At 60.4% G+C, this 22,418-nt stretch overlaps 3 protein-coding genes and 1 long non-coding RNA gene across 5 annotated transcripts; 3 read left to right on the top strand and 1 right to left on the bottom strand.

Annotated features, from left to right (window-relative positions):
- Positions 1-93: 93 nt before the first annotated feature.
- Positions 94-4,076, top strand: RNF167 (ring finger protein 167). Of its 2 annotated transcripts, XM_062215925.1 has the most exons (10): positions 94-190; positions 329-830; positions 915-995; positions 1,749-1,874; positions 1,986-2,073; positions 2,256-2,346; positions 2,504-2,609; positions 2,733-2,826; positions 3,403-3,483; positions 3,566-4,076. In XM_062215925.1, the coding sequence occupies exons 2-10, from the start codon at positions 747-749 to the stop codon at positions 3,877-3,879; spliced, it is 1,065 nt and encodes a 354-aa protein (XP_062071909.1). In that variant the 5' UTR covers positions 94-190; positions 329-746; the 3' UTR covers positions 3,880-4,076. The 2 variants fall into 2 exon arrangements, with proteins under 2 accessions (XP_062071909.1, XP_062071910.1); XM_062215926.1 differs by lacking the exon at positions 1,749-1,874.
- Positions 4,077-4,626: 550 nt separating this feature from the next.
- PFN1 (profilin 1) lies at positions 4,627-7,214 on the bottom strand. Its single transcript, XM_062215927.1, has 3 exons — positions 6,958-7,214; positions 5,368-5,560; positions 4,627-4,784 (listed from the first exon to the last, which is right to left on the bottom strand). The coding sequence occupies exons 1-3, from the start codon at positions 7,087-7,089 to the stop codon at positions 4,687-4,689; spliced, it is 423 nt and encodes a 140-aa protein (XP_062071911.1). The 5' UTR covers positions 7,090-7,214; the 3' UTR covers positions 4,627-4,686.
- A 635-nt stretch (positions 7,215-7,849) lies between these two features.
- On the top strand, positions 7,850-15,717 carry LOC133777078 (uncharacterized). Its single transcript, XR_009868478.1, has 3 exons — positions 7,850-8,674; positions 12,220-12,331; positions 13,818-15,717. It is a non-coding gene; the product is annotated as an uncharacterized LOC133777078 (long non-coding RNA).
- A 1,202-nt stretch (positions 15,718-16,919) lies between these two features.
- Positions 16,920-21,776, top strand: ENO3 (enolase 3). The gene is made up of 12 exons (XM_062216716.1): positions 16,920-17,025; positions 17,575-17,661; positions 17,915-18,010; positions 18,122-18,180; positions 18,306-18,375; positions 18,719-18,852; positions 19,969-20,191; positions 20,278-20,475; positions 20,627-20,828; positions 21,248-21,356; positions 21,482-21,540; positions 21,627-21,776. The coding sequence occupies exons 2-12, from the start codon at positions 17,577-17,579 to the stop codon at positions 21,694-21,696; spliced, it is 1,305 nt and encodes a 434-aa protein (XP_062072700.1). The 5' UTR covers positions 16,920-17,025; positions 17,575-17,576; the 3' UTR covers positions 21,697-21,776.
- Positions 21,777-22,418: the final 642 nt, after the last annotated feature.

Here is a 22,418-nt window from a genome sequence, read left to right as displayed (position 1 = left end):
GAATCGCGGGAAACTAGACAAGCTGTTCGAGGTCTCGCGAGATCTAGCCAGTCCGAATCCCAGAGTTGGGAGGGCTCTCGCGATATGTAGGGCAAGCTTTCGGCAGCCGTGGGGGCGGGGGAGTGGGCTGGTACGCCTTCTCGCGAGACTTGCAGGTGCGGCGGCAGCGGCGGCCACAGGGAGCGGAGAGGTTTGTAAACAGGGAAGCCCCAGGTTCCTGGGCGCTAAGGGGGAAATGATTAGATCTTTTCCTGGGGGGCAGCCGTGCGCCCTCCGTTTCCACAGACAATCCCTCCATCTCTAATTTTTCTCTTAACCGGCCTTTTAGGACCGGAAGTCCTTCATCTTGAGCGGCCAATGCTGGAAGCGGCCTGACTCTTTGTCGGAAACCTATTTCCCAGGGATAGGAAGACGGCCCACCTGGCCGGAAGTCCCACCTCCCGGGGCTCCCCCACCCTTCCCGAAGTTTTTCTGTCACCTGTGTTTCCTTCCGTCCCCTCGCCCCGTTTTGTCCCCAATCCAGAAGAGGGTCCACCTAGAGTCTCCGACCCAGCTCCGCTGAACGGGCTTGGGGCCTCGCTCCCCGGGCCGGGGTTCCTTCCCCGGCGCCCCCATGTAGCTGGGAAGCGGGACCTGGGGGTGGTTGGACCCCTGGGATCCTGAGGGAGGGGCGGGGAGGGCGCAGAGCCCCGCTTCTGCTTCTGCTCCCGGGCCGCGGCCTCCGCGGCCTCTCCCCGCCCGCTGCCATGCACCGTGCGGCCTTCCCGCTTCCTGTGGTTGTGGCCGCCGTGCTGTGGGGAGCAGCCCCCACCCGGGGCCTCATCCGAGCGGTGAGTCTGAGGGGCGGGTGGAGGAAGGGCGCCGGAGGGGGGCGTTGCGGGCCGGAGGGGAACGTGGCCGTTTTGTGCCCGCAGACCTCGGAGCACAATGCCAGCATGGACTTTGCAGACCTGCCAGCTCTGTTTGGGGCCTCCCTGAGCCAGGAGGGACTCCAGGTGATTTTTTTTTCCCCTCGCCTCTTTCTCCAAATCCTCCATCCTGGGCGGGGTTGAGGAGCCATGCCCCGGGTCAGGCTGGGGATAGTTAGAGTCAGGTTAGGATCTAAGTGTGTGAACATGCGTGGAATCCAGAATCTAGGGGGAGAAGACAGTGCCCGCTCTTAACTTGGACTTACCCGGGCCGGGAGGCTGCAAAGGGGATGACTGGCGCTCAGCAGTAGGGTCCCCAGCCAGCTATTGGTCGCATGACCTTGGACGTCGTCTCTCTGAGCCTTTGGGGTGATCATGGAAGTTACTTCAGAGTTACTGTGAGGATTCAATTAGATAAGCAACGTTGCAGGACTTTTATTACCAGGGCTGCCACATGGCTCTCGGTGGGCTGCAGATCTGGGTGTAGATGGAGAATTGGGAAATTGACTGAAGGGAGGGCAGTGTGGACTGGAGCTGAGAAAGTAAAACAATTTAGGAAAGCGTGGCTGCGTAGAGAATGGAATTACAATCGGTGGGGAAGCTGAACCTGCAGGACTGAATCAGCGTAGGTATGGCGTGCAGGCAGGCTCACCTGGACCGGGAGAGGGCAGCTGTTTGAGGTGGCTGCACTTTCAGGAGGCTGAGGGAGGAGACAGACTCTGGTTTGGGTGGGGTGCTGAGACCCAGGAGTGAGGAGGAAGTGAGGACAGAGGCTGTGTGGTATGTGGGGCCAGAACCTAGAGAGGAGAAGCCTAATTGTCCTCTGCCTCTGTCCCACAGGGGTTCCTTGTGGAGGCTCACCCAGACAATGCCTGCAGCCCCATTGCCCCGCCGCCCCCAGCCCCGGTCAATGGGTCAGTCTTTATTGCACTGCTTCGAAGATTCGACTGCAACTTTGACCTCAAGGTTGCTGAACACGGAGTGGGAGCTGGGAAGCTAAGGGTAAAACAGAGTGGACCAGAAATGAAGCAAGGCAAGGCCCATGATGGCTCCCTACCCCCTGCCTTGTCTCGCTAGGTCCTAAATGCACAGAAGGCCGGGTACGGGGCAGCCGTGGTGCACAACGTGAATTCCAACGAACTACTGAACATGGTGTGGAACAGTGGTAAGTGGGCGGCTCTGTGTGGCCGGGTTTGTCGGAGAGCTGACAGAGCTGGTGGGAGGGCTGACGGCTCAGGACACAGCAGCCAGTATTTTGGGTGGGAGGGGACAGACGCGTCAGCCGGCAGGGCTCCCCGAGGGCCTGAGTAGTGGAAGGGGAGCCCCCCAACAGCGTGCTCCTTGTAGAGGAAATCCAGCAGCAGATCTGGATCCCGTCGGTGTTCATCGGGGAGAGGAGCTCCGAGTACCTGCGCGCCCTCTTTGTCTATGAGAAGGGGTAGGACACGCGCCTCCCTCTCCTCCTCGCCCCCAGCACTCAGCCCAGGTCACTCCCGCCCCGCCCCGCGGCCACAGCCCCAGCACCAGTTACTCTGTCCTGTGTGCTTTGCCCTCTGGCCTTTCTTGCCCCTGTGACACTGCTGTCCCTTCCCTAGGGCTCGGGTGCTTCTGGTTCCAGACAACAGCTTCCCTCTGGGCTATTACCTCATCCCATTCACCGGGATTGTGGGACTGCTGGTTTTGGCCATGGGAGCAGTGATGGTGAGTAGCTCAGGGAACGTGATGGGAAGAGCTGGACTTAGGAACCCAGATTGGAACTGGAGGCAGAGTTCACACTTGTTCAGTTATCTTCTGAGTCTGATCCGTCCACCTCCCTTCCCCCAGATAGTTCGTTGTATCCAGCACCGGAAACGGCTCCAGCGAAATCGACTCACCAAAGAGCAACTGAGACAGATTCCAACACATGATTATCAGAAGGGTAAGGGCCAAGGGGAGAGGAGAGCCATTGTCAGAGCTTACCTGGTTCTGAGTTTGACCTGGGCAATGAGGAGTGAAAAGATGGCAGTGAGAGGGCCTCAACTGGAGGTGCCACCTTTCTCTTTACCCAGAAAATCAGTGAGGACAGGAGATGGGACGAAAAGGTGCTGGAGTGAGGTAGCTGGGGAGATAATGCAGGGATGGACTTTGCTTACAAGGGAGGAGGTGCAGAGGGCAGCAATATGGGAGTGGAGAAGATTGTCAGGGAAGGAAGAACCAGGTAAGGAGAGGCCGGGTCTCCTGGCCCTGGAGCCTCCAGTGCCCATATAAGGCCATAACAGAAGCCCGGCCCCATTTCCGCTCCTCCTACTCCTTCCCCCCACCCCACACCTCCTCCCCCCAAACCCACTTCCCTTACCTCTGCTTCTCTGTGCTTGTCCTAACCCCGACTGGCCTCCCCCTGCCTGAGCTGCCTGCTCTGGGCTCAGCTCTGCCAGACCTCCCAGACCTCCCAGCGTGTTCCTGTGAGCCATGGTTCAGAATCACTCAGTTAAGCACTTGGTGTCTCTCCCTCCAGGAGACCAGTATGATGTGTGTGCCATCTGTCTGGATGAATATGAGGACGGGGACAAGCTGCGGGTCCTCCCCTGTGCTCATGGTAAGGCCATCACTGCCCGCGTCCACACGGTCAGCCCATAGGCACCAGGCACCAGGCACTTCACCTCGTTTCCCCTCTACAGCCTATCACAGCCGCTGTGTGGACCCCTGGCTCACTCAGACGCGCAAGACGTGCCCCATCTGCAAGCAGCCTGTCCATCGGGGTCCTGGAGATGAAGAGCAGGAGGAAGAAACTCAAGGGCAAGAGGAGGGCGATGAGGAAGGGGAGCCAAGAGATCACCCTGCCTCAGAGCGGACCCCGCTCCTGGGCTCCAGCCCCACTCTGCCCACCTCCTTTGGTTCCCTAGCTCCAGCTCCCCTCATCTTTCCTGGGCCCTCAACAGAGGCCCCACCGTCTCCCTCCTCCTCTTCCTCCTTGCCCGGCATCCTGGTCTAGTCTTCTTTCCCCCTCCCAAACCTCTGGCGACCTATTTGCACAGGCCCTCTTCCCTCTGCTCTTCTAAATTGAGGGACAGAGGACATCTCCATTCCGGGTTTCTCCCTTACCCAGCCTCATCCTTTGAGGGGGTAGGGGCGAGGGGACTGGATCTTCACTTCTTGGGTTAATAAAATTGTTTTTGTGGACCAAGGACAGATTATTGTCAGAGGTGAGCTGTGAAGGGGGCAGGGAGCCTGGGAGGAGTAACCTGTAGTCACAGGGACAGCCCCAGCAGGCATCTGCTGTGACTCAGAGGGGGAGCCCCACCCACATGAGGATGACTCAACTGGCCCTGCCTCACCCGCAGGCTTGGACCCATTCTCTCTCGTCTGGACGGCTCTGTTCTGTCACCCACCAGTTCCACTAGTGTGTGAGAACCCAGGCCTGGAACGGCCACCATGGAAGGGCTAGGCAGGCAGGCCCGAGGCAGAGTCTCGTCCCAGGCCTGGGGTTCCGGTGCTTCACCCTCCTCCTGACACCCACGCTCAAAATCACACAGCACCTTGTTAGTAGAATCTTTTTTTATTCAGAAAAAAAAAAAAAAAAAACCCCAAAAAACAAAAATGTTTTCCAATCACACACAGGAGGGGTATGGGTAGGGGGAGGTATCTGTCCATCCAGCCCCGGCCCCCAGCCCATGTGGTTTTGGCAGCAATAAGGGATGTGGGATAATGGCCCAAAAAATAAAAATGGTGTATGTGTGTATTTGGGAAGGAGAGGGGTGCGAAAGCTGTGGGGAGCGGTGGAGGGGAGGGGCAGACGAGGTCAGTACTGGGAACGCCGCAGGTGGGAGGCCATTTCATAGCATTTCTTGTTGATCAAACCGCCATGGACACCTTCTTTGCCCATCAGTAGGACTAGCGCTGGAGAAGAGAGAGAGGAGGCTAGGACCCAGGTGTCAGCCCACCCTGCCAGCTGTTCAGCAGCTGTCCAGCCCCGGAGGCTGTAACCCAACCTCACCCTCCCAACCCCCCACACACAGGCAGGCTGTCAGTCACCCTGAAACAATAGGGCTTTTCAAAGGGGGGGGGTGTGCTTAAATGTTGGAGAGGAACAGACCCAAATTTAGGGGTCTGAGGCTCAGGCTGCAGGCTGTGTTCAAGCTACAAATGGCGTGCGTGAGCCTGCCACTTCATAAACTTTTTTAATGAAAGAACCCAAAAGATGAAAGCTAAGTGCTGGCTGAAGACGACCAACAATCTACACACTCTTACACGCGGTTCCAGTGTGAACAGCTCAAGAGAGGGAGGAACCTAAGAGGTACTGCAGTTCAACTTTGTATCAGAAGATGGGGAACGGGCGGGGACTAACCAGTGTCCCAGCACACTGGGAGAACCCCGGCCTGACCCTTTCACACAGGGGAACCACACAGAGAACCCACAGGACTAGCAGAAGGGGGGTACACTAAGGATCTCAGAGCTAAAAGAGGAGTAAGACTCCACTCACTCTTGGCAGTCATGGTGACGGTGACGTTGAAGGTGGGTGCTCCGCCGGTGCTCTTGGTGCGAAGATCCATGGTGAATTCCCCGTCCTGTAGCAGCGAGTCCCGGATCACAGAACATTTCTGGCCCCCAAGTGTCAGCCCGTTCACGAAAAAACTTGACCGGTCTTTGCCAACCAGGACACCAACCTCAGCCGGCTGGAAGGGGGAACCAAGCACCCATCAAGTCAGTGCACCAAGGTTCCCACCCTATTGTGAGAGCCCACCTGCCCTCGACCTCTCTGGGAGCTGGAACCCGCGCGGGGGAAAGGTTGATGTGTTCTGTGCTTCCATCCCATCAGGGAGACTCTCAGGAGCAACTCAAGCTGGTGCAGGCAGATGGCCCTCAGACCCCGTCACCGGGACCAGGAGGAAGGGATGCCACGGTCCCCTGGAGGCTCAGAGCGCATGGCTGAGTGCGGAGAGCAAACCCAGGAAATAAAAAGGGCCAGAAGGCGGCGAGCAGAGCGGGGAGCCTTTGGATGCTCAGAGCTCTCCGTCAGGAAAAGCAGAAGCGGAGAGGGGAAGGGAGGGGGCGGGCGAGGCAGGAGAGGCAACTTTGCCCTTATTTGGTCAAAGGTTCTGCAGGAGTTGTTAGGGGCCCGGACGCCAGGGTCTCCCAGGAACCTAGAGTTGAGGCCCGGGTATCTCTGCCCTGAGAGCCGGGAGCAGCCCCCGGGGGCTTCCTGGGGGAAAGTTGGGAAAGTTTTGAAGGGGGTTGGGGGCCAGACCCGCCAAGCGGCTCACGGTTCCACATACCCCAGGGAACCTTTCTCCCCCTCCCCCTTTACACCCCAAACCCCCATATCCGGTCCCCTCCCGCCCGGAAATCCCCTTCCCCCCCTTCCGAACTTCCGCTCCCCCTCCCCACTTCCGGGCAGTGTGGCCAGGGAGGTGGCGGCGGAGTGGCCATCCCTCCTTCCCTCACTTACACTGTCTGCGAAGTTCTCACAAAGTTCCCTCGCTCTAGGCCCAGCCGGATGGCGGGAAGGGCGGGCGAGGGGACTTCCGGGATTGGCCTCCCAGGAATGTGGAGCCCAGCGTGCCGAGCTGGGGGGGGGCGTGTGGCGGCCTCGCCCTCTCTAACGGAGTCGGGAGGGGCAGGGAGCCCACGGAGGACGGGCACGGGACCACGGCCACGCGCCGGGGGCTCCCTGCCGCAGGAGGGGGAACAATGGCGGGGGGGGCGCGAGCCGGCGGCCGGAAGGGGCCCGGGGGGGGGTCCCCGAGTCCCTCCTCAATACAATCCTGGGTGAAAACTGCAGCGCGTGCCCGCCCCGCCCTGGACGAGGCGGAAGTGGGCCGCCGCGCCCCTCCCCGCCCTGTGCCCCGGATGTAACGCCCCGTCGCGGAGAGCGGGGCGGCGGGCGCAATGGTCGCCGCCGCCCGGGGGGTAGGACTTGGGCGGCCACGGAGGGGCCGGCTCACGTGCAGCCGCCATTCGCGCCGGTCGCGGCCTCTCGCTGCCCTCCCTAGACCGCGCCCGCCCCCACCCAAGCCCCTGCCGCGGGATCCACGCCCGGCCGGTGCCCCGGATCGCGCAGGCCTCTCGGTACCGTGATGTTGACGAAGGTTTTCCCGGGGACGGCGGCCCAGACGGAGGGCGAGTCCTTGTAGCCTACGATGGCCGCGTCCTGACAGGTCCCGTCCGCCATGAGGTTGTCGATGTAGGCGTTCCACCCGGCCATGGCGCTGCTGCTGGGGCTGCTCTCGGCGCTGCTGCTGGGGCCGCGGGCTGGGCTCGGGCTGCCTCGGGCTGGCGGGCGGGGGGAGGCGGAGAGCTCGGGGCACGCGCTGCCGTCCGGACCGCGGCTCTGCTAGCTGTGCAGCAGCCCTCGCACCGCCACTTCCTGCTCCTCCCCCCCCTAGATTTTTATTTGCAAAGGGCGGTAGGGGCGGGGCCTGCTCCCCATTCCCTCCCAGCCCGCCCCCCCCTCCCCACGCCTGGCCTGCCCAGATACCGAACTTTGCAAATGCAATTTTAAAAATCCCTCCCCCTACTGCAAAATGTGCGGAGTTCGGTGGAAAGCTATGTAAAAGGATGGGGCGGGGGGGGGGGGGGGAGGGAGGCCGGTGTGTGATGGGGAGAGGCTAAGGTTAGGGCTCGCTCCGCGCTCGCGTTTGCTGGAAGCCAACACTTCGGTACCGGCCGAGGGAGGGAGGAGAAGAGAGGAGCGAGCGTCAGCAGGCCAGAAGCTGGGCGCAGCAAAGCGAGTGCGGGGAACCCGGGGTTAAACGGAACGACTCCTCCCTCCCCCACCTCCGCCGGAGGGAAGGGGCGGCGGCGGCGGCGGCGGCGGCGGGTGCGTCCGCGCCTGCGCCGGGCCGGGCGCGGGAGCGCGTGCGGCGGTTGGGGCCGGCGGCCGGCCTGCGCGGGCGCGCGCCCGGCCGCACAGCCTCGGACCCTTGCGGGGCGGCAGGCGCGCCGGGGCCGTGGTCCCCCGCCCCGCGGCGTGCGGGCGGCCGCCGCTCCCCTCCTGATTTTACTTTTTTTCAAGCAATTAAGGAGGCATTTTGATGAGACGTCCCGGTCGTGGTCAGCGCCGCGGGCACCCACCGGGGGGCACTTTTGTCCCCAGCGTCTTGGCCGGGCCGGGCCGCGCCCCGCCTTAGCGCGCCTCCCTCCCCCGGGCATCGTCGCTTCGCTGGGTCCGCCCCGGCCGGCCCAGGGCCTCACCCCGCGGCCTAGCCCCGGCCGGCCCCGCGCCAGCAGTGTGCCCCTGGTGCCGCTGTGGGGGCCCTCTCGGCGCGTTCCCCGCTCCCCCCATCACTTAGGTCGGCCAGCTCTGTCCGGGACGGGCCGCTGCTGACTTCAGCACCAGAGCAAACAGTTTCCGGACCAGGTTTAGCTTGGGTTGCTCTTGTGAAACGCGGCCGCGAGCCCGAGTTATCTGAACGCTCGCGTGCTGCGTGGACTGCCTTGTAACTTCTAACTTCCTGGTTTAAACATGTGCAAAAGCAAAGTAGAGCTGAAAATCGGGGCTCGACACGTGGGGCGGGAGTCCAGTCCGCATGCGTAATACCCTGTGTGCCTCTCCTCCCCCAAGTCCGAGTGCCGCTTGGTTTTTCCCGGTCTCCCGGCGGTCACATTTGGCGCGTTGGCCCTTTGAGCCATGGGCTCCGGGTCCAGACGCGGCCGCGGTGACCACAGCCGGCTGGGAGGCCAGGCGCCACCCCCTAGGCTTTGAGGGCGGAAGAGTCCGCCCTACGGCGGTGGCGAAGGTGGCCGCTGCCGCCCACGCGGGCTCACGGAGACCCGGGACATCAGAGCAGGTAAGAGTGCCCGGGGACTGAAGTCTGAGCGGCCGGCCCCTGCGGGCAGGCGGGGGACCCCCTTCCGCCCCGGGAAATCCTTTATTGGATTTCAGGCTAGGTCTGACCCTCCGAGGGAGGGAATGTTTTAGACTCTGCAAAAGGTGTGTGACCGTGCAGTGGCTCCTGCGTGCACTAGTGGTCTGAGTGTGTTTACCCCGGGGCAAGCCAGGGTCTCGAGTGGGCCTGAAACCGAGGTTCTGTGGTGCTCCTCGCGCGGCTCTAAGGCGCCGAGAGGGAGTTAAGGACGCAGAGGCCCCTAAATTCCTGTGAGGGAGGTGGCGGGACAGGTCTGAGTGGTCTGAGTGGTCTTCCGTTGGAGGCACCGCCCCTCATTTGTCCTGCAGCCCTGCTCCCAGGCAGGTCATAAGATGGGCGGGTCCTCTTCTAAGGCCACTGTGCTGGACGGCGTGCTTAAAAACGGATTATCCCTGTTTTTTAAGATTTATTTATTCACTTGAAAGGCAGAGTTACAGACAGAAATTTTCCATCTGCTGGCTCACTCCCCAAATGTCTCCAATAACCAAGGCTGGGTCAAGCCAAAGCCAGGAGCTTCTTCCAGGTCTCCCACCTGGGTGCAGGGGCCCAGGGACTTGGGCTGTCCTCTGCTGCCTTCCCAGGCACAACAGTAGGGAGGTGGATCGGAAGTGGAGCAGCTGGGACCTGAACTGGCACCCACATGGGGTGCTAGCACTGCTGGAGATGGCTTAACCTGCTGCACCACAGTGCCAGCCCCCTTCAAAACTTCAAAAAGGGGCCAGCAACCGCGGCTCACTAGGCTAATCCTCCACCTTGCGGCGCCGGCACACTGGGTTCTAGTCCCGGTCGGGGAACCGATCCTGTCCCAGTTGCCCCTCTTCCAGGCCAGCTCTCTGCTGTGGCCAGGGAGTGCAGTGGAGGATGGCCCAAGTGCTTGGGCCCTGCACCCGCATGGGAGACCAGGAGAAGCACCTGGCTCCTGGCTTCGGATCAGCGTGATGCGCCGGCCACAGCGGCCATTGGAGGGTGAACCAATGGCAAAAGGAAGACCTTTCTCTCTGTCTCTCTCTCACTGTCCACTCTGCCTGTAAAAAAAAAAAAAAAAACTTCAAAAAGGGTTTTAGCGAGGATGACGCTAACCCGTGGTAGACTAGACTCTGGACAGTTGAATGTCCTTCTTTTAATGTTGGCTGGTGAGGCCAATGCTGTGGTGTAGTGGGTTAAGCCTGTGGTGCGGGGGCATTCCATGTGGGCGCCAGTTTGAATCCTTGCTGTTCCTCTTCCAGTCCAGCTCCTAGCTGATGGCCTGATAAAGCAGTGGAAGATGGCCCAAGTGCTTGGACCCCTGCCACGTGGGAGACCCAGAAGAAGCTCCTGGCTTTGGGTCCGCCCAGCTCCAGCCATTACAGCCATTTGGGGAGTGAACCAGTGGATGAAAGATCTCTATCTCTTCCTCTGTCTGTAACTCTACCTCTCAATTAAATAAATAAATCTTTAAAAAAAAAAATCATGTTGGCTGGCCCCCCAAAGGATCAGCGGATGTTACCTTGATCCAGGCAGTTTGGCGGTCCATGACGGACACCACAGACACTGGAGCTGAACACTCGGTGGGAACTCACTGGGAGAGAAGACGGCCATTGTCGTGGGTGTCAGGAAGAGGGGCCCCAGCATGAAGCCCCCAGAGCAGGTTTACTCAGAACAAAGCCTGGGAGGGGAGCACAGCAGAGAGCAAGCCCCTCCCTCACAGACCAGTGGTTTACACAGTACAGAGTGGCAGGAAGGGGTTGGGGAGAGAGAGGAAGAGCTTGGGCTAGCGCTAAAGGTCCTTTGAGATGCTGAGCTGGGGGGAGAGCGCTCAGGCTGACAGCTGGACTCCTAGACAGAGGCAGAGCAGGGCTGGTCAGGGCAGGCTGGGGCTGGGTTAGCAGAGCAGAGAACTGGGGGCCTGCTTGTTGTGCAGGTGACAGGTCAACATGGATCTAAGACTTTTTGGTCCTTGCTTCATCCATGAGGGTGACCAGCGCCCAACCTGAGAAGCCATTCTTTTTTTTTTTTCTTGACAGGCAGAGTGGACAGTGAGAGAGATACAGAGAGAAAGGTCTTCCTTTTGCCGTTGGTTCACCCTCCAATGGCCGCCACGGTAGGCATGCTGCGGCCGGCGCACCGTGCTGATCCGATGGCAGGAGCCAGGTGCTTCTCCTGGTCTCCCATGGGGTGCAGAGCCCAAACACTTGGGCCATCCTCCACTGCACTCCCGGGCCACAGCAGAGAGCTGGCCTGGAAGAGGGGCAACCAGGACAGGATCGGTGCCCCGACCGGGACTAGAACCCGGTATGCCGGCGCCGCAAAGCGGAGGATTAGCCTAGTGAGCCGCGGCGCCGGCCGAGAAGCCATTCTTGAAAGCACGACATGTATCCTGGGTGGCCATCAAATAAATCATGAGTTCCTCCACATCCCCGGGTGCCCTAGGACATTCTCCAAGGACAGGATGTCTTCAGAAAACTCGGGGCCCAGGTCGCCTTCTGGCCCACGGGGCCAGACCCCCTGACTCTCCTGAGCAGCCTACCTGGAGACCCTGCCCTCCCTCTCATTCATGCCAGGAGGATGAATATAAGACCTGGGAGAAAAAAGGCCCTGAAGCCAATCCAGGGGCCTTCCAGAGGGAAAATCCCGGGTCTGGGCGAGGACAACCCGCCTGGTCTAACTAGAAACCATGCACTTCTCATGGCTGACCTTGAGCTGGGAGCAGCGCACACCCAGAGAGGCCAGGGTGGGATCAAAGAACACATCACCCGCCTGTGAGTCTTGATTGAGCGTGTGCCTCAATGGCACATTCCGTTGTCCCCAGTTGAGCAGCCAGGAGGTGCGGGGTACCAGGCAGCCCGGGACCTATGAGCCATAAACAGCCGTGGTCACGCCACACCGGCAGTTCCCAACCCGTACACCCTTTGGGGATTGGTTCCCTGGAAGGCCCCTTGGTTCACCTGCCTAGATTCAGAGGATGCTTTCTTCTCTACGAGTGGCCCCCGTCCACCAGCCACTGTTCGTTTTTGAATGGGAGGACGCTGCCATGGGCAGGAAAACAGCTCATCTGGACAGGGCGGCCACAGGGATTCAAAAATTCTCCCTCTCTGTGGAAGCCCTGGCGACAGACCTTGAGAAACTTCCTGCAGGCTCGCTGAGCTGCAGTTCCACAGTCTGCTGACGGCATTCGCTGGCCGCACAGGCCGCTTGCAACCAGGAAGCACGGGCCCTCCCAGCGCTGCGACAGGAGGCGGGCTCCAAAGTGTCCTGGAAAAAGGCCCAGGTAACTAGTCAAACTGTTCAATACTGGGATTTGAGAGCTCTCCAGGAACACGAGCCCCGGGCAGTGTGCAGCATCCCCAAGGCCAAAGGCTGCACACACGGCCTTGAGCCCCTCGGGACAGCAGGCGACGGCGGCATCTGGGTCCCTGGGTTGTCGCTGGTTGCAAGGCCTCTCTACCAGCTCCTCGTGGGACTGCAGTCTTCCCTTTCTGTCTTAACAGAGGAACATCGCCAGGCCTTCCTTCAACACCCGTAAGGCTGCCATGTAGACAGCCCCCACCCTCGGCCTCCCAGATGTGACCAGGACCTTCAACATTTCTGTACACGGGAAAGGTAAACAAGCACTAAGGGTTCTGACACAACACTGGGACCGTGGCAAAGACGGTGGCCTACCTGTCCAGGCAGAGCGACCCAGTCGCCAGCGGCTGGCCATCTTGCCTCCGGTCTCCGGCTGCCTCTGTCCTCCCTGTGCTAGACTCTGGGACAGAGTCCACCTACACATTCCCCGTGCGGTGATGACCACCCTGAACCGTAAGGGCTGAACTCTGGGCTCTAGTACAGGCCCTCCACTGAGCAAGGACAAGAGCCAGCATCCACACAGACTTTTCCACCTTACACGTCGGTGGGGTCATTTAAATAAAAAACAAAGAAGAAATTTTAAAGTTCCTTAAGGCCATGTGGGATCCCACGCAAGTAGCAGTTATGCACTGCTGGGGCCACCAAGCTGGGACTGACCACATTTCTAAGGGCAATGCTGTGGCTGACCAGGAAGCAAGACAAGCTGCCACGACCCCGTGTGGTTCTGCAGCCTTAGAGCTCCCTGTACATGCAAAAGATCTAGAACATTTGGGCACTCCAGAAGAAAAGTGGGCCTGGTCAGAAGGTGGCACAAAAGAACCCCATGGATGTTGGGGGCTGGCCGAGGCACGCTGGGTCATGCCCCAACATTGAGCCCAAGCTTTAGGGCAACCGTGTCACCAGTGAACACACCCGGGGAACACTGCACTCATGCCGCTCCGACCAAAGACTTCTTTGTGTGCTGCTTATCTGCCTTAGGTGCGGCTGTAAGCGGCCGATGCCACACTTGTGCCAAGTTCAGCCCTAAAAACTCTAGGACTCCGACCCCAGGAGTCCAGAGGACACGGACATCCCCTTCGAGGATGCAGGCATTGATTTCACAGAGATTAAGCCCTGTCAAGGGCTCAGGTATCTCCTGGGAATGGTCTGTGCCTTCTCTGGGTGGGTCAAGGCTTCCCCCACTCACACTGGACGAGCCTGTCCTACGTGATACCCTTCCCCGACATAGGCTTCTCCTGACAACCGGAAGCGACAACGGCCCTGCCTGCCTTGGCCACTGCAGTTGGAACCAAACAGAAACTTCCCATGGCCTGGAGACAGCAGAGCTCGAGAAAGGCCGAGAATGAACCAGACTCTCAAAGACATGTTAGGCAAATTATGTTTTGAAACCAATTTGTCCTGGGTCAGCCTGCTTCCATTAGCGTTGCTCAGGGTCAGGTGGACCCCAGGGCCTGCAGGGTACTCACCTTTTCAGATTATGGCTGGCCTCCACTCCTGCCCTGCCTCTGCAAGGCCTGGGTGATAGCCATCCAGAAAAATCCTGCAGTCCCTGGGGAGGATTGTCCCACACACTCGCAAAACCGTCTTAGAACGAGCCGCAGTCGCCCTAGGCAGCACACTCACCCATACCAACCAGGTCCCCTTGCTTTGGTCAAAGATTGGGAAAAGGAACCCCTTAAGCCCTTACGGCATGGACCATATTCTGTTGCGCTCGTTACTCCCACTGCTCTTAAAATTGCAGGTTTGACCCTACACGCCACCTCGACATCGAACCCCACCTGTCCAGGGACCCCGACAGCCAACCACAAAAGCCAGCCCCTCCAGAGGACCCGCCCACCGACACCCTGCTCTGTCCATACACCAGAGGCTGGTCAGTCTACACACATGGAAGCTTGAGGACTGCAGCCCTGCTCCAGGCGCAAACCCGAGGGCTGCTGGTCAACACCCGGCGGAAGCCTGGAGAACTCAACAAGGGACACCTGGGACCAGGGTCCCACTGTCGCCCTGCTCTGTTAGTACTAACAGTAGTATTGACCTTGCTGTTGTCCAGATTCGGCCAAGGCAGCCCCAGAGATGTGGGGCAGGCCACAAAGAGTTGCTGTAGCCATGTCCTGCGTGGGAACGCTGAGTCCATTAGGAGGCGTCTTTGGTTTCTTACAATAGAGTGCAGAGTCAGGTTACTCTCCAGGCACGTGGGCTTTGAGCTGTTCCCCTACAACGTGATAAACCCCATTGCCTCAGCCACCTGGTCTCAGGGTTAAGCATCCATTAGCCTCACTTTCAATGGGTGTGAACTAGACCTCGCCAAAGATAGCAGCCCCCACTGCTCCTACTGGGGGGGGGGGGGGCCTGATACCAGTTACCGCCTGGCTGACAGCTACCTCTGCGGTGGGCCCACCCCCGCTCAGGCCAATACATGCACCCCATATTGCACAGCCGGGTGGGGTTGCGAGTCCTGGGTTGTTAAGGCCCTCAGTACTCGTGGGTTCCTGCGTTGAACCCCAGAACCTCGGCCCGACACCCCTATTTCCTTGTGGTGGAATGGCGGGAGGCCAGCAGAACAAATGTGTCAATCTCACCCTCACTGTCCTCCGGCCCAGCCTGACCTGTGGGCCTCTGGAGTCACCCGCCAGTTGGGCCAGCACCACCCCAGGCCTAATAAGAACCCCGTGGTTCTTTTCAGAGTGAAATCGCGATTCCTCCTGCATGTTGTGGTCCAGGACATGAAGTTGCAGGCCACCCATGAGGGGCCCAGTAACCAGAGAGAGACCACGGCTCAGCTCAGACTCCCAAGTGGTTAACTTTACCCATGCCGCCCTAAACCAGCCCAAGCCAACCTGGGGTAGGGACTGCTGGGCCTGCATGGCCCCAGGACCCTCACGGTACCTCGGGTTAGCTGTCAGTTTATCCACAGCGGTCTCCTCGGGACAGGGCTCCACCGACAGGATCCTGACTGCCCAGGTCCCTATCTTTGGTAAGTCCCCTATTCTATCCAGGTCTACCAGGGTCATCCCCAGCCGCACTGCCCTGGCCTCCTTGCACAGTCTTTCCTGTGCCTTGCCAGCTAGTTAGGCTCCTGTCCGAGCTCTCTCTGACCCCAGGGTCTCAGGCCCCCTCCTATCCACATGGACCTAAATGCATTCCGGTTACTACAATTCCCCTGGTCTTGGGGCTTCCGGCCGCTGCCAAGGCTGCTGAGGGGGCTGCCAGCACGGGGCTGTCCCAGGCTCAACACTAGTCTCTGAGGGAACAGATCACCACCGACTCCGCCCCCACCCCCCACCCCCGGCCCCAAGACAGATTCCTTGGCCGCCGTGGTTCTGCAGACCCGCTGCCCACGGGGGCCTCTGCCTAAGAATGCCGTTTCCATTGCGGAGACTAGAACAACCTCAGGCCAGGCGGGAGGCTGTCCCCACCTTCCTGAGTTCCCCGGTAGACCGACTCCCCTGGACATCACCTTTCCCCGGAGTAGGGCTAGCTTAGGTTGCTCTTGCAAAACGCAGCTGCGCGCCTAAGAGTTCTGCAGGAACTGCCTTGTTAACTAACTTCCTGGTTTGAAATGTACAAATGCAAAGGAGACCGAAACGTCGGGGTCGACGCCCGTCAAGTCCGCATACGCAATAAACTGTGCCTTTCCTCTCGCCTCTGTCCCCGTCCGTCACCCCGTGTCCGCCGAGGGCGCCGGCCGCGCGAGCCGGGCCGAGCTACTTTTTCAGGGCGGAAGAACACCGAAGCTCCAAGGCTGGAAACTTTTCTCGGGTGGGTGGGTGGGGGGAGTCCCTTCCACTCGGGCCGGTGGAGGCTCTGAGCTTTTTTCAGCAGAAACCGAGGCGAAGCACAGCGGACGCCGGGCGGGCGCGCCGGCAGCCGGGGTCCGCGCGCGGGCGCGGGCCGGCGGGCGCCCCCAGGCCGCGTTCCTCGACAGCCGCGTGGCGGAGTCGCGGGCCCGCCCTGGGCACGTGGCGGCGCCGCTCGCCCGACCTCTGGCCCGCCGCACCCCCACCCCGGGCTGGAAAAATCCCGGAGGGAGCGGCCGGCGATAAGGGAGGCGGGCTCGCGCTGCCGGCCGCGATGAGTCACCCGGCGCCGGCGGCCGGGGCTGCGGCCGAGCCGACCCGGAGACCCCGTTCCCTCCCGAGCTGGAACGGGCCGCCCATCCATTCATGCGTTCGCCTGCGGACCCAGCACCGTTCATTGAGGCACCGCGGCCGCGCGGACCCGCGGCTTCCATGGGCGACGTGGGCCGGCCCGGCGCTGCTGGCCGGCGCCGCGCCAGCGCACGGGGCGCTGCTAAATTCGTCCTCGGTCCCCTCCCTCGCCGGTCGGGGGAGGGCGGGAGGAGGTGGTGGCGCGAGGGGCCGCTATGAGGATCCTGAGAGGTGAGACCCTCTCGCCCTCTGGGTGGATGGGGCTTCAGTGTTCGACCTCCCCCACCCAGGGCAGAGCCCGGCCGAGCGAGCGGAGCACGTGTGGATGTCAATCCCGCAGCCCCTCTTCCAGGCCCCCTCCTCAGCCCTGCAGGGCTCAGGTTTCCCCTGGCCTTTTCTAAAGGGCACTGGTTCCTCTTTAACCTTTGCAAAAGGGGAGCAGGATCCCGGAAAGGGGAAAGACCCCCCAATGTGAAGTCCCTCCCCGGCTCCTCCCAAAGGGGTGGAATTAAAAAGTAGGGAGTTTTATTGGGGGACAGAGAGAAAGGGGGTGTGTTAATCCCTGACCTTTGTGAGGGGGGCAGGTGCCCTGGGCCAAAAGGCTTCTGCTTTAGGCTATAGTGGGCACCTGGCTGCCAGCCTGGTGTGCAGGGGGGAGGATGGAGAGAGGGCGGGGCTGGCTTGGCCGGGGGCAGGATGGCCCGGGGATAAATGCCCAGGCTGAGAGGGGGGTCATCTGACACTGTCCCAGCTGCCACCTAGACTCAGAGCTCCATCCAAACTCCAGCGAAGACATCTCAGGTCTGGTGAACCTTGCAGCCCCCAGCCCGAGGGTGGTGCTGGCTTGGAGAGAGTGGGGGGAGATCTCAGCATGTTTTTTTTTCCCCCTTGGGGAGCTGGCGGGGCTGGAGAGTGTGCAGGGGACAGCAGGGATGGGTAGCCAAGGGGAGTTAGGTGCAGAGTCTGGAGCCCGCGGAGATGTGGGAGTAGGGGAATGAGAGCCAGAAAGTGTTTGAGGTCTAGAAAGCGGCTGGGGCGTGGATCAGCCACAAGTGGGGAGGAAGAAGGCACAAGGGCCGCTTAGGGGAAGGCCAGGGTGCGCGGAGTGGTGCAGTGGAATCCAAGAAGTTATAAAGGAGAGGTGCCTGGTTCCTTAAGGGCCCGAGGGTGGAACAGGAGCTGTCCTGAGTGGGGGAGGGGGCTGCGCCAGCCTCTTCATCTGTGACCTTTTTGAGGGGTATTTTTAGCTCCACCACCTGCCTTCTTGGGGTGGGTTAGACTCTTAAAGGGCAAGGGATTTCTGGTTCCTCGAGGGATCAACTGTCCACACTCGCACCTCTGGTCCTGCAGCCATGGCCATGCAGAAGATCTTTGCCCGGGAAATCCTGGACTCTAGGGGCAACCCCACGGTGGAGGTGGACCTGCACACAGCCAAGGGTAACATGGGCCCGTGAACCGGTGTGCCTCACAAGACCCCAACCCCACCTGGCCACCGCCCCCCCACTCCTGGGCCACATCCTCTCCTGTCTCTGCTCCCCCCACCCCCACAGACTTCCTCCAGCTTGGCTTGGGGGAGCTGGGAGAGGCCGAGTCCTCTCTGCATTGTCTCCTGTCCTTGGGCACGGAGAGCGGACTGCAGCCCTTTGCGGGTGGGTGGGACTCCCGTGACCTTCCAACGCCTCCTGCCCAGGCCGATTCCGAGCAGCTGTGCCCAGCGGAGCTTCCACGGGGATCTATGAAGCTCTGGAGCTGAGAGATGGAGACAAATCCCGCTACCTGGGGAAAGGTGAGGACAGAGCAGTACAGCAGGAGGCTGTGGGCATGGGCAGAGGCCTGGCACCCAAACTTGGGGAGAGCTACGGTCCTTGGCCTGAGGCCTGACTGGGCTGGGTTCTAGGTGTGCTGAAGGCTGTGGAACACATCAACAAGACCCTAGGCCCGGCTCTGCTGGAAAAGGCAAGTGGGGGAGCCTGGCCCTCCCGCACCCCCGGCGCCCCTGCTGCCTCCCTCCGGCAGCCCCTCTCTGCCTTCCCACACGTGCTCTGACCCCTGCCCCACCCCCTGCCAATCTGCCCTTCCAGAAACTAAGCGTCGTGGATCAAGAAAAAGTGGACAAGTTTATGATTGAGCTGGATGGGACCGAGAATAAGTGTGAGTGCAGGGCCGGAGGCCGGGAGGGGAGGCACTGGTATGGGGGGCGGGAGCCAGGCCTGGCCAGTGTGATTTCTGTGTCCCACTTTTCGGGGCACACCGTAGCTGGGTGGATTTGTATTCATCCCACAGGCATTTCCTGAGGCCTGCCTTCTGCCAGGCTTGCGTGGGGCTGTGGACGCAAATATGCAACAGACACAGTCCCCGGGGCGGGGGGCCCCTGCAGCCAGGTCTCCGGGGAGAGATCTGTTAGAGCTGGGGACTCTTCCCGGGGTGGCTGGAGATCACCCCAATCCCTGCCAGAGACGTGCTCACCCTTTCTTCCCCACTCGCCTCCTTCCAGCCAAGTTTGGGGCCAATGCCATCCTGGGCGTGTCCTTGGCCGTGTGTAAGGCCGGAGCGGCCGAGAAGGGGGTCCCGCTCTACCGACACATCGCAGACCTCGCTGGGAACCCTGACCTCGTGCTGCCAGTGCCTGTGAGTGCAGCTCCCCACTCCCAAGACCGAGCCCCCCCCCCCCCCCCCCCAGTGAGTGGTGCTTAGGCACCACCTTTCAGACTCAGCTCCAAAGAAGTGGTTTCCTGAAACCGAATCTCCTGCTGTGCCCCACCCCTCCCTCTTTCCCACAATCCAAACCTTCCCTTCCCTGGCCATGCAACCCGGTTCCTTCACATTCCAATCCCAGCCTTGCTAACTCTGACCTCATTCCACCCCTGCACCCCATCCCCCAAGTGAGTGCGCCAGCTTCTTTGACATGGATCTTGACATTTCTCTGTATCTCCTTTAAGAAGAAATTGTTTTTATTTATTTGAAAGGCAGAGTGTCAGAGAGAGAGAGTTTCCATTCACTTGTTCACTCCCCTAATGGCTGCAACAGCCAAGGCTGGGCCAGGCTGAAGCCATGAGCCAAGAACTCCATCCAGGTCTCCCATGCACAGGTCAGGGGCCCACACACTTGGGCCGTCTTCCGATGCCTTCCCAGGCCCATTAGCAGGGAACTGGATGGGAAGTGGAGCAGCCAGGACTCGAACCCACACCTTCCCATGTGTGTCTTGAGTCCTTATTAAACTAATGACCTTAGTGGGGACCCCTTGAACCTGGCTTACTAGGAGGACTGTACCAGAGCATGGATGCCAGAGACAGGCTGCCGGGTTCCAAGAGCCGTCTCAGGAAGGTTATGTAACTTCTCTCTGTCTCAGTTTCCTTGTGGGAAAATGGAGAGTAGGAACAGTACCCGGTTGAGTGACGTTTTGAGACGGAAATGAGCCAATGGATGTAAAGCACTTAAAACACTGCCATAAGGTGTTGGCTGTCTCACTCACCAGGCGCATGCTAGGAACTTCATATTCTGTTTCACTAATGCTATTATTTTACCATTTTTAAAAACATCTTTGTCACTTTTTTCCCACTAATTTTCAGCGAAAGATTCTGCAGGGAGGTTATTTACTTTCTCCTTTTTTCTAGAAGTGAGGGAAGAGGCTCTGGGGAGTAAAGTTACTCACGGTAGACCACTTAGCTGGCAAGCCGGAGGCTGCGATTCCACCTCCGCCCCTCCCCCAGCCCCGGCTCAGGCCTCCGCCCCTCCCCTCCTCAGGCCTTCAACGTGATCAACGGGGGCTCCCACGCAGGCAACAAGCTGGCCATGCAGGAGTTCATGATCCTGCCCGTGGGGGCCAGCTCCTTCAGGGAGGCCATGCGCATCGGCGCCGAGGTCTACCACCACCTCAAGGGGGTCATCAAGGCCAAGTACGGGAAGGACGCCACCAACGTGGGGGACGAGGGTGGCTTCGCGCCCAACATCCTGGAGAACAATGAGGGTCAGTGCCGAGCACCCTGGGCCAGACCTCTGGGTCCCCACGGGGAGGAGCCTGCAGTCTCAGGTGCTCTCGTGCCCCTCCCACAGCCCTGGAGCTGCTGAAGACCGCCATCCAGGCGGCCGGCTACCCAGACAAGGTGGTGATCGGCATGGACGTGGCGGCCTCCGAGTTCCACCGCAACGGAAAGTACGACCTGGACTTCAAGTCGCCGGATGATCCTGCGCGGCACATCACTGGGCAGAAGCTTGGGGAGCTGTACAAGAGCTTCATCAAGGACTACCCTGGTGAGGCTCCCAGGTGTTGCAGCATCACGCCCCCACCCTCTGCCAGTCCCGGCTGTGCCACCTCTTCCGGTCCTTCCCTTCCTCAGCCCCACGGCCATCCCCACCCGAACGCTTCTGACCTGACCCTGAGTCCGCTCCCAACCCCAACCAGTGGTCTCCATCGAGGACCCCTTTGACCAGGATGACTGGGCCACCTGGACTTCATTCCTTTCGGGGGTGGACATCCAGATCGTGGGGGATGATCTCACAGTCACCAACCCCAAGAGGATCGCCCAGGCCGTGGAGAAGAAGGCCTGCAACTGCCTGCTGCTGAAGGTCAACCAGATTGGCTCAGTGACGGAATCGATCCAGGCGTGAGTGCTGCTGCCCCGGGCCAGCTCCCCACGCCTCCCGACGCCCCAGGCCGGCTCCCCGCACCTCCAGCCACCCAGGGCCAGCTCCCCACACCTCCCAACGCCCTGGGCCGGCTCCCCGCACCTCCCAATGCCCCACCCACTGCAGCTCTGCCTCGCTCCTGGCACCTGACCTGGCTTTCACTAGTCCCTTGGCCGGACTCAGGCCGTCCAGAGCCCATGCCTTCTCTCTGCCATTCTTCCCACCAGCATCTCAGAGGCCCAAATTGAAGATAAAAAAGTCTCATCTCCCACTTCCCAAAGAACTGCCTTCCCTGAAAAGTACCCCCTTATCCAGAAGAGAAAGGAGAAGACCACCCAGCCCTTGGTTTGCCCACTAAGGAGGTCCCACAAAGCCTTATCAAACGTTCTCTCCCTAGCTGCAAACTGGCCCAGTCTAACGGCTGGGGGGTGATGGTGAGCCACCGCTCTGGGGAGACAGAGGACACCTTCATCGCCGACCTTGTGGTGGGGCTCTGCACGGGACAGGTACTGCGCCATTCCTCTCCTGGGGGGATGTCGGTTTGGGATCCCAGCGTTTGCCCCAAGTGGAATTTTAGTGACAGGCCGCCCCTGGGGCCAAGCCTAACCCTCCAAATCTCTTCCCTTCTTAGATCAAGACTGGCGCCCCCTGCCGCTCAGAGCGGCTGGCCAAGTACAACCAACTCATGAGGTACATGGGAGCAGGGGGACTTGGGTACTGGGGAGCTGAGTGCCCCGGGCTGGAAGACGGCAGCTCTGACTTCGTCCACGTTCTAGGATCGAGGAGGCTCTTGGGGACAAGGCTGTCTTTGCTGGACGCAAGTTCCGTAACCCGAAGGCCAAGTGAGAAGCAGGAGGCCCTGGGACTCCACTGGACACACCCTGGCCTTTGAGCCTTTTTCCCTGAATAAACACTGGTGCCAATCACGACAGTGGTGTGCTCCTTCGTGGGAGGGAGGGAAGAGATGCTGGTCTCTGGGCTGTGACAGACAGAAGGTGGCGAGGTGGGGGCAGGCACAGTCGGCAGAGAGCAGACATGTAACCTGCTGGGCTGAGGAAGCTGCGTGGGACCACAACAGAGGAGTTCACATTTCGGAAGGAGACTGGGGGAAGCAGGTGCCACATGTGAAATGAAGCTGAAGAGGTGCAGGGTGGGGGTCTGAGGGTCCCGTCATGACCAGAAGCTGGGGCACTGTGTGTGCTCAGGGCCAGTGCGTGCCGAGTGCTCTGCGAGTGATGAGGAGGGCAGTGACCCCTCCAGGGAGCTCGCGAGGGGCTGGAGCTGCTCTAAGTACCTGCCGTCCATGACCTGTGGAATCACACAGTTGCAGCTCTTTTCATTTTGCAGGCGAGGGAACTAAGGCATAGAAGGTGAAAAAATGTCTTACCCAAGGTAGCAGAGTTAGCAACTGGCAGAGCCAGGACCCAAAGCCAAGTCATTTGGCTCTAGCAACTGTGCTCTTAAAATACCTATCTGAGGCAGCTGCTTGGCCTGGCAGTGAGACGCTGCTCGGAACGCCTGCATCGCGCACTGGAGGGCCTGGGTTCCAGCCCAGCTTCCTGCTGAGG

The sequence above is a fragment of the Lepus europaeus genome, chromosome 18 (genome assembly GCF_033115175.1).
Source record: "Lepus europaeus isolate LE1 chromosome 18, mLepTim1.pri, whole genome shotgun sequence".
Classification (NCBI taxonomy): Eukaryota; Metazoa; Chordata; class Mammalia; order Lagomorpha; family Leporidae; genus Lepus; species Lepus europaeus.
Note: the sequence above shows the minus strand (reverse complement) of the source record. Positions and strands in the feature narration are given on the sequence as shown.

Bases quoted from the DNA above. Each gene is read 5' to 3' on its own strand.
- RNF167 (XM_062215925.1), top strand. From the start codon at position 747: ATGCACCGTGCGGCCTTCCCGCTTCCTGTGGTTGTGGCCGCCGTGCTG. The intron at 996-1,748 runs GTGATTTTTTTT...TCTGTCCCACAG, and splicing joins TGAGCCAGGAGGGACTCCAG to GGGTTCCTTGTGGAGGCTCA. The intron at 1,875-1,985 runs GTTGCTGAACAC...TTGTCTCGCTAG, and splicing joins ACTGCAACTTTGACCTCAAG to GTCCTAAATGCACAGAAGGC.
- PFN1 (XM_062215927.1), bottom strand. From the start codon at position 7,089: ATGGCCGGGTGGAACGCCTACATCGACAACCTCATGGCGGACGGGACC. The intron at 5,561-6,957 runs GTACCGAGAGGC...TCCCCCTTCCAG, and splicing joins AAACCTTCGTCAACATCACG to CCGGCTGAGGTTGGTGTCCT. The intron at 4,785-5,367 runs GTGAGTGGAGTC...TCTCTTCTCCAG, and splicing joins CGTCACCATGACTGCCAAGA to CGCTAGTCCTACTGATGGGC.
- ENO3 (XM_062216716.1), top strand. From the start codon at position 17,577: ATGGCCATGCAGAAGATCTTTGCCCGGGAAATCCTGGACTCTAGGGGC. The intron at 18,853-19,968 runs GTGAGTGCAGCT...TCCCCTCCTCAG, and splicing joins ACCTCGTGCTGCCAGTGCCT to GCCTTCAACGTGATCAACGG. The intron at 20,476-20,626 runs GTGAGGCTCCCA...AACCCCAACCAG, and splicing joins CTTCATCAAGGACTACCCTG to TGGTCTCCATCGAGGACCCC.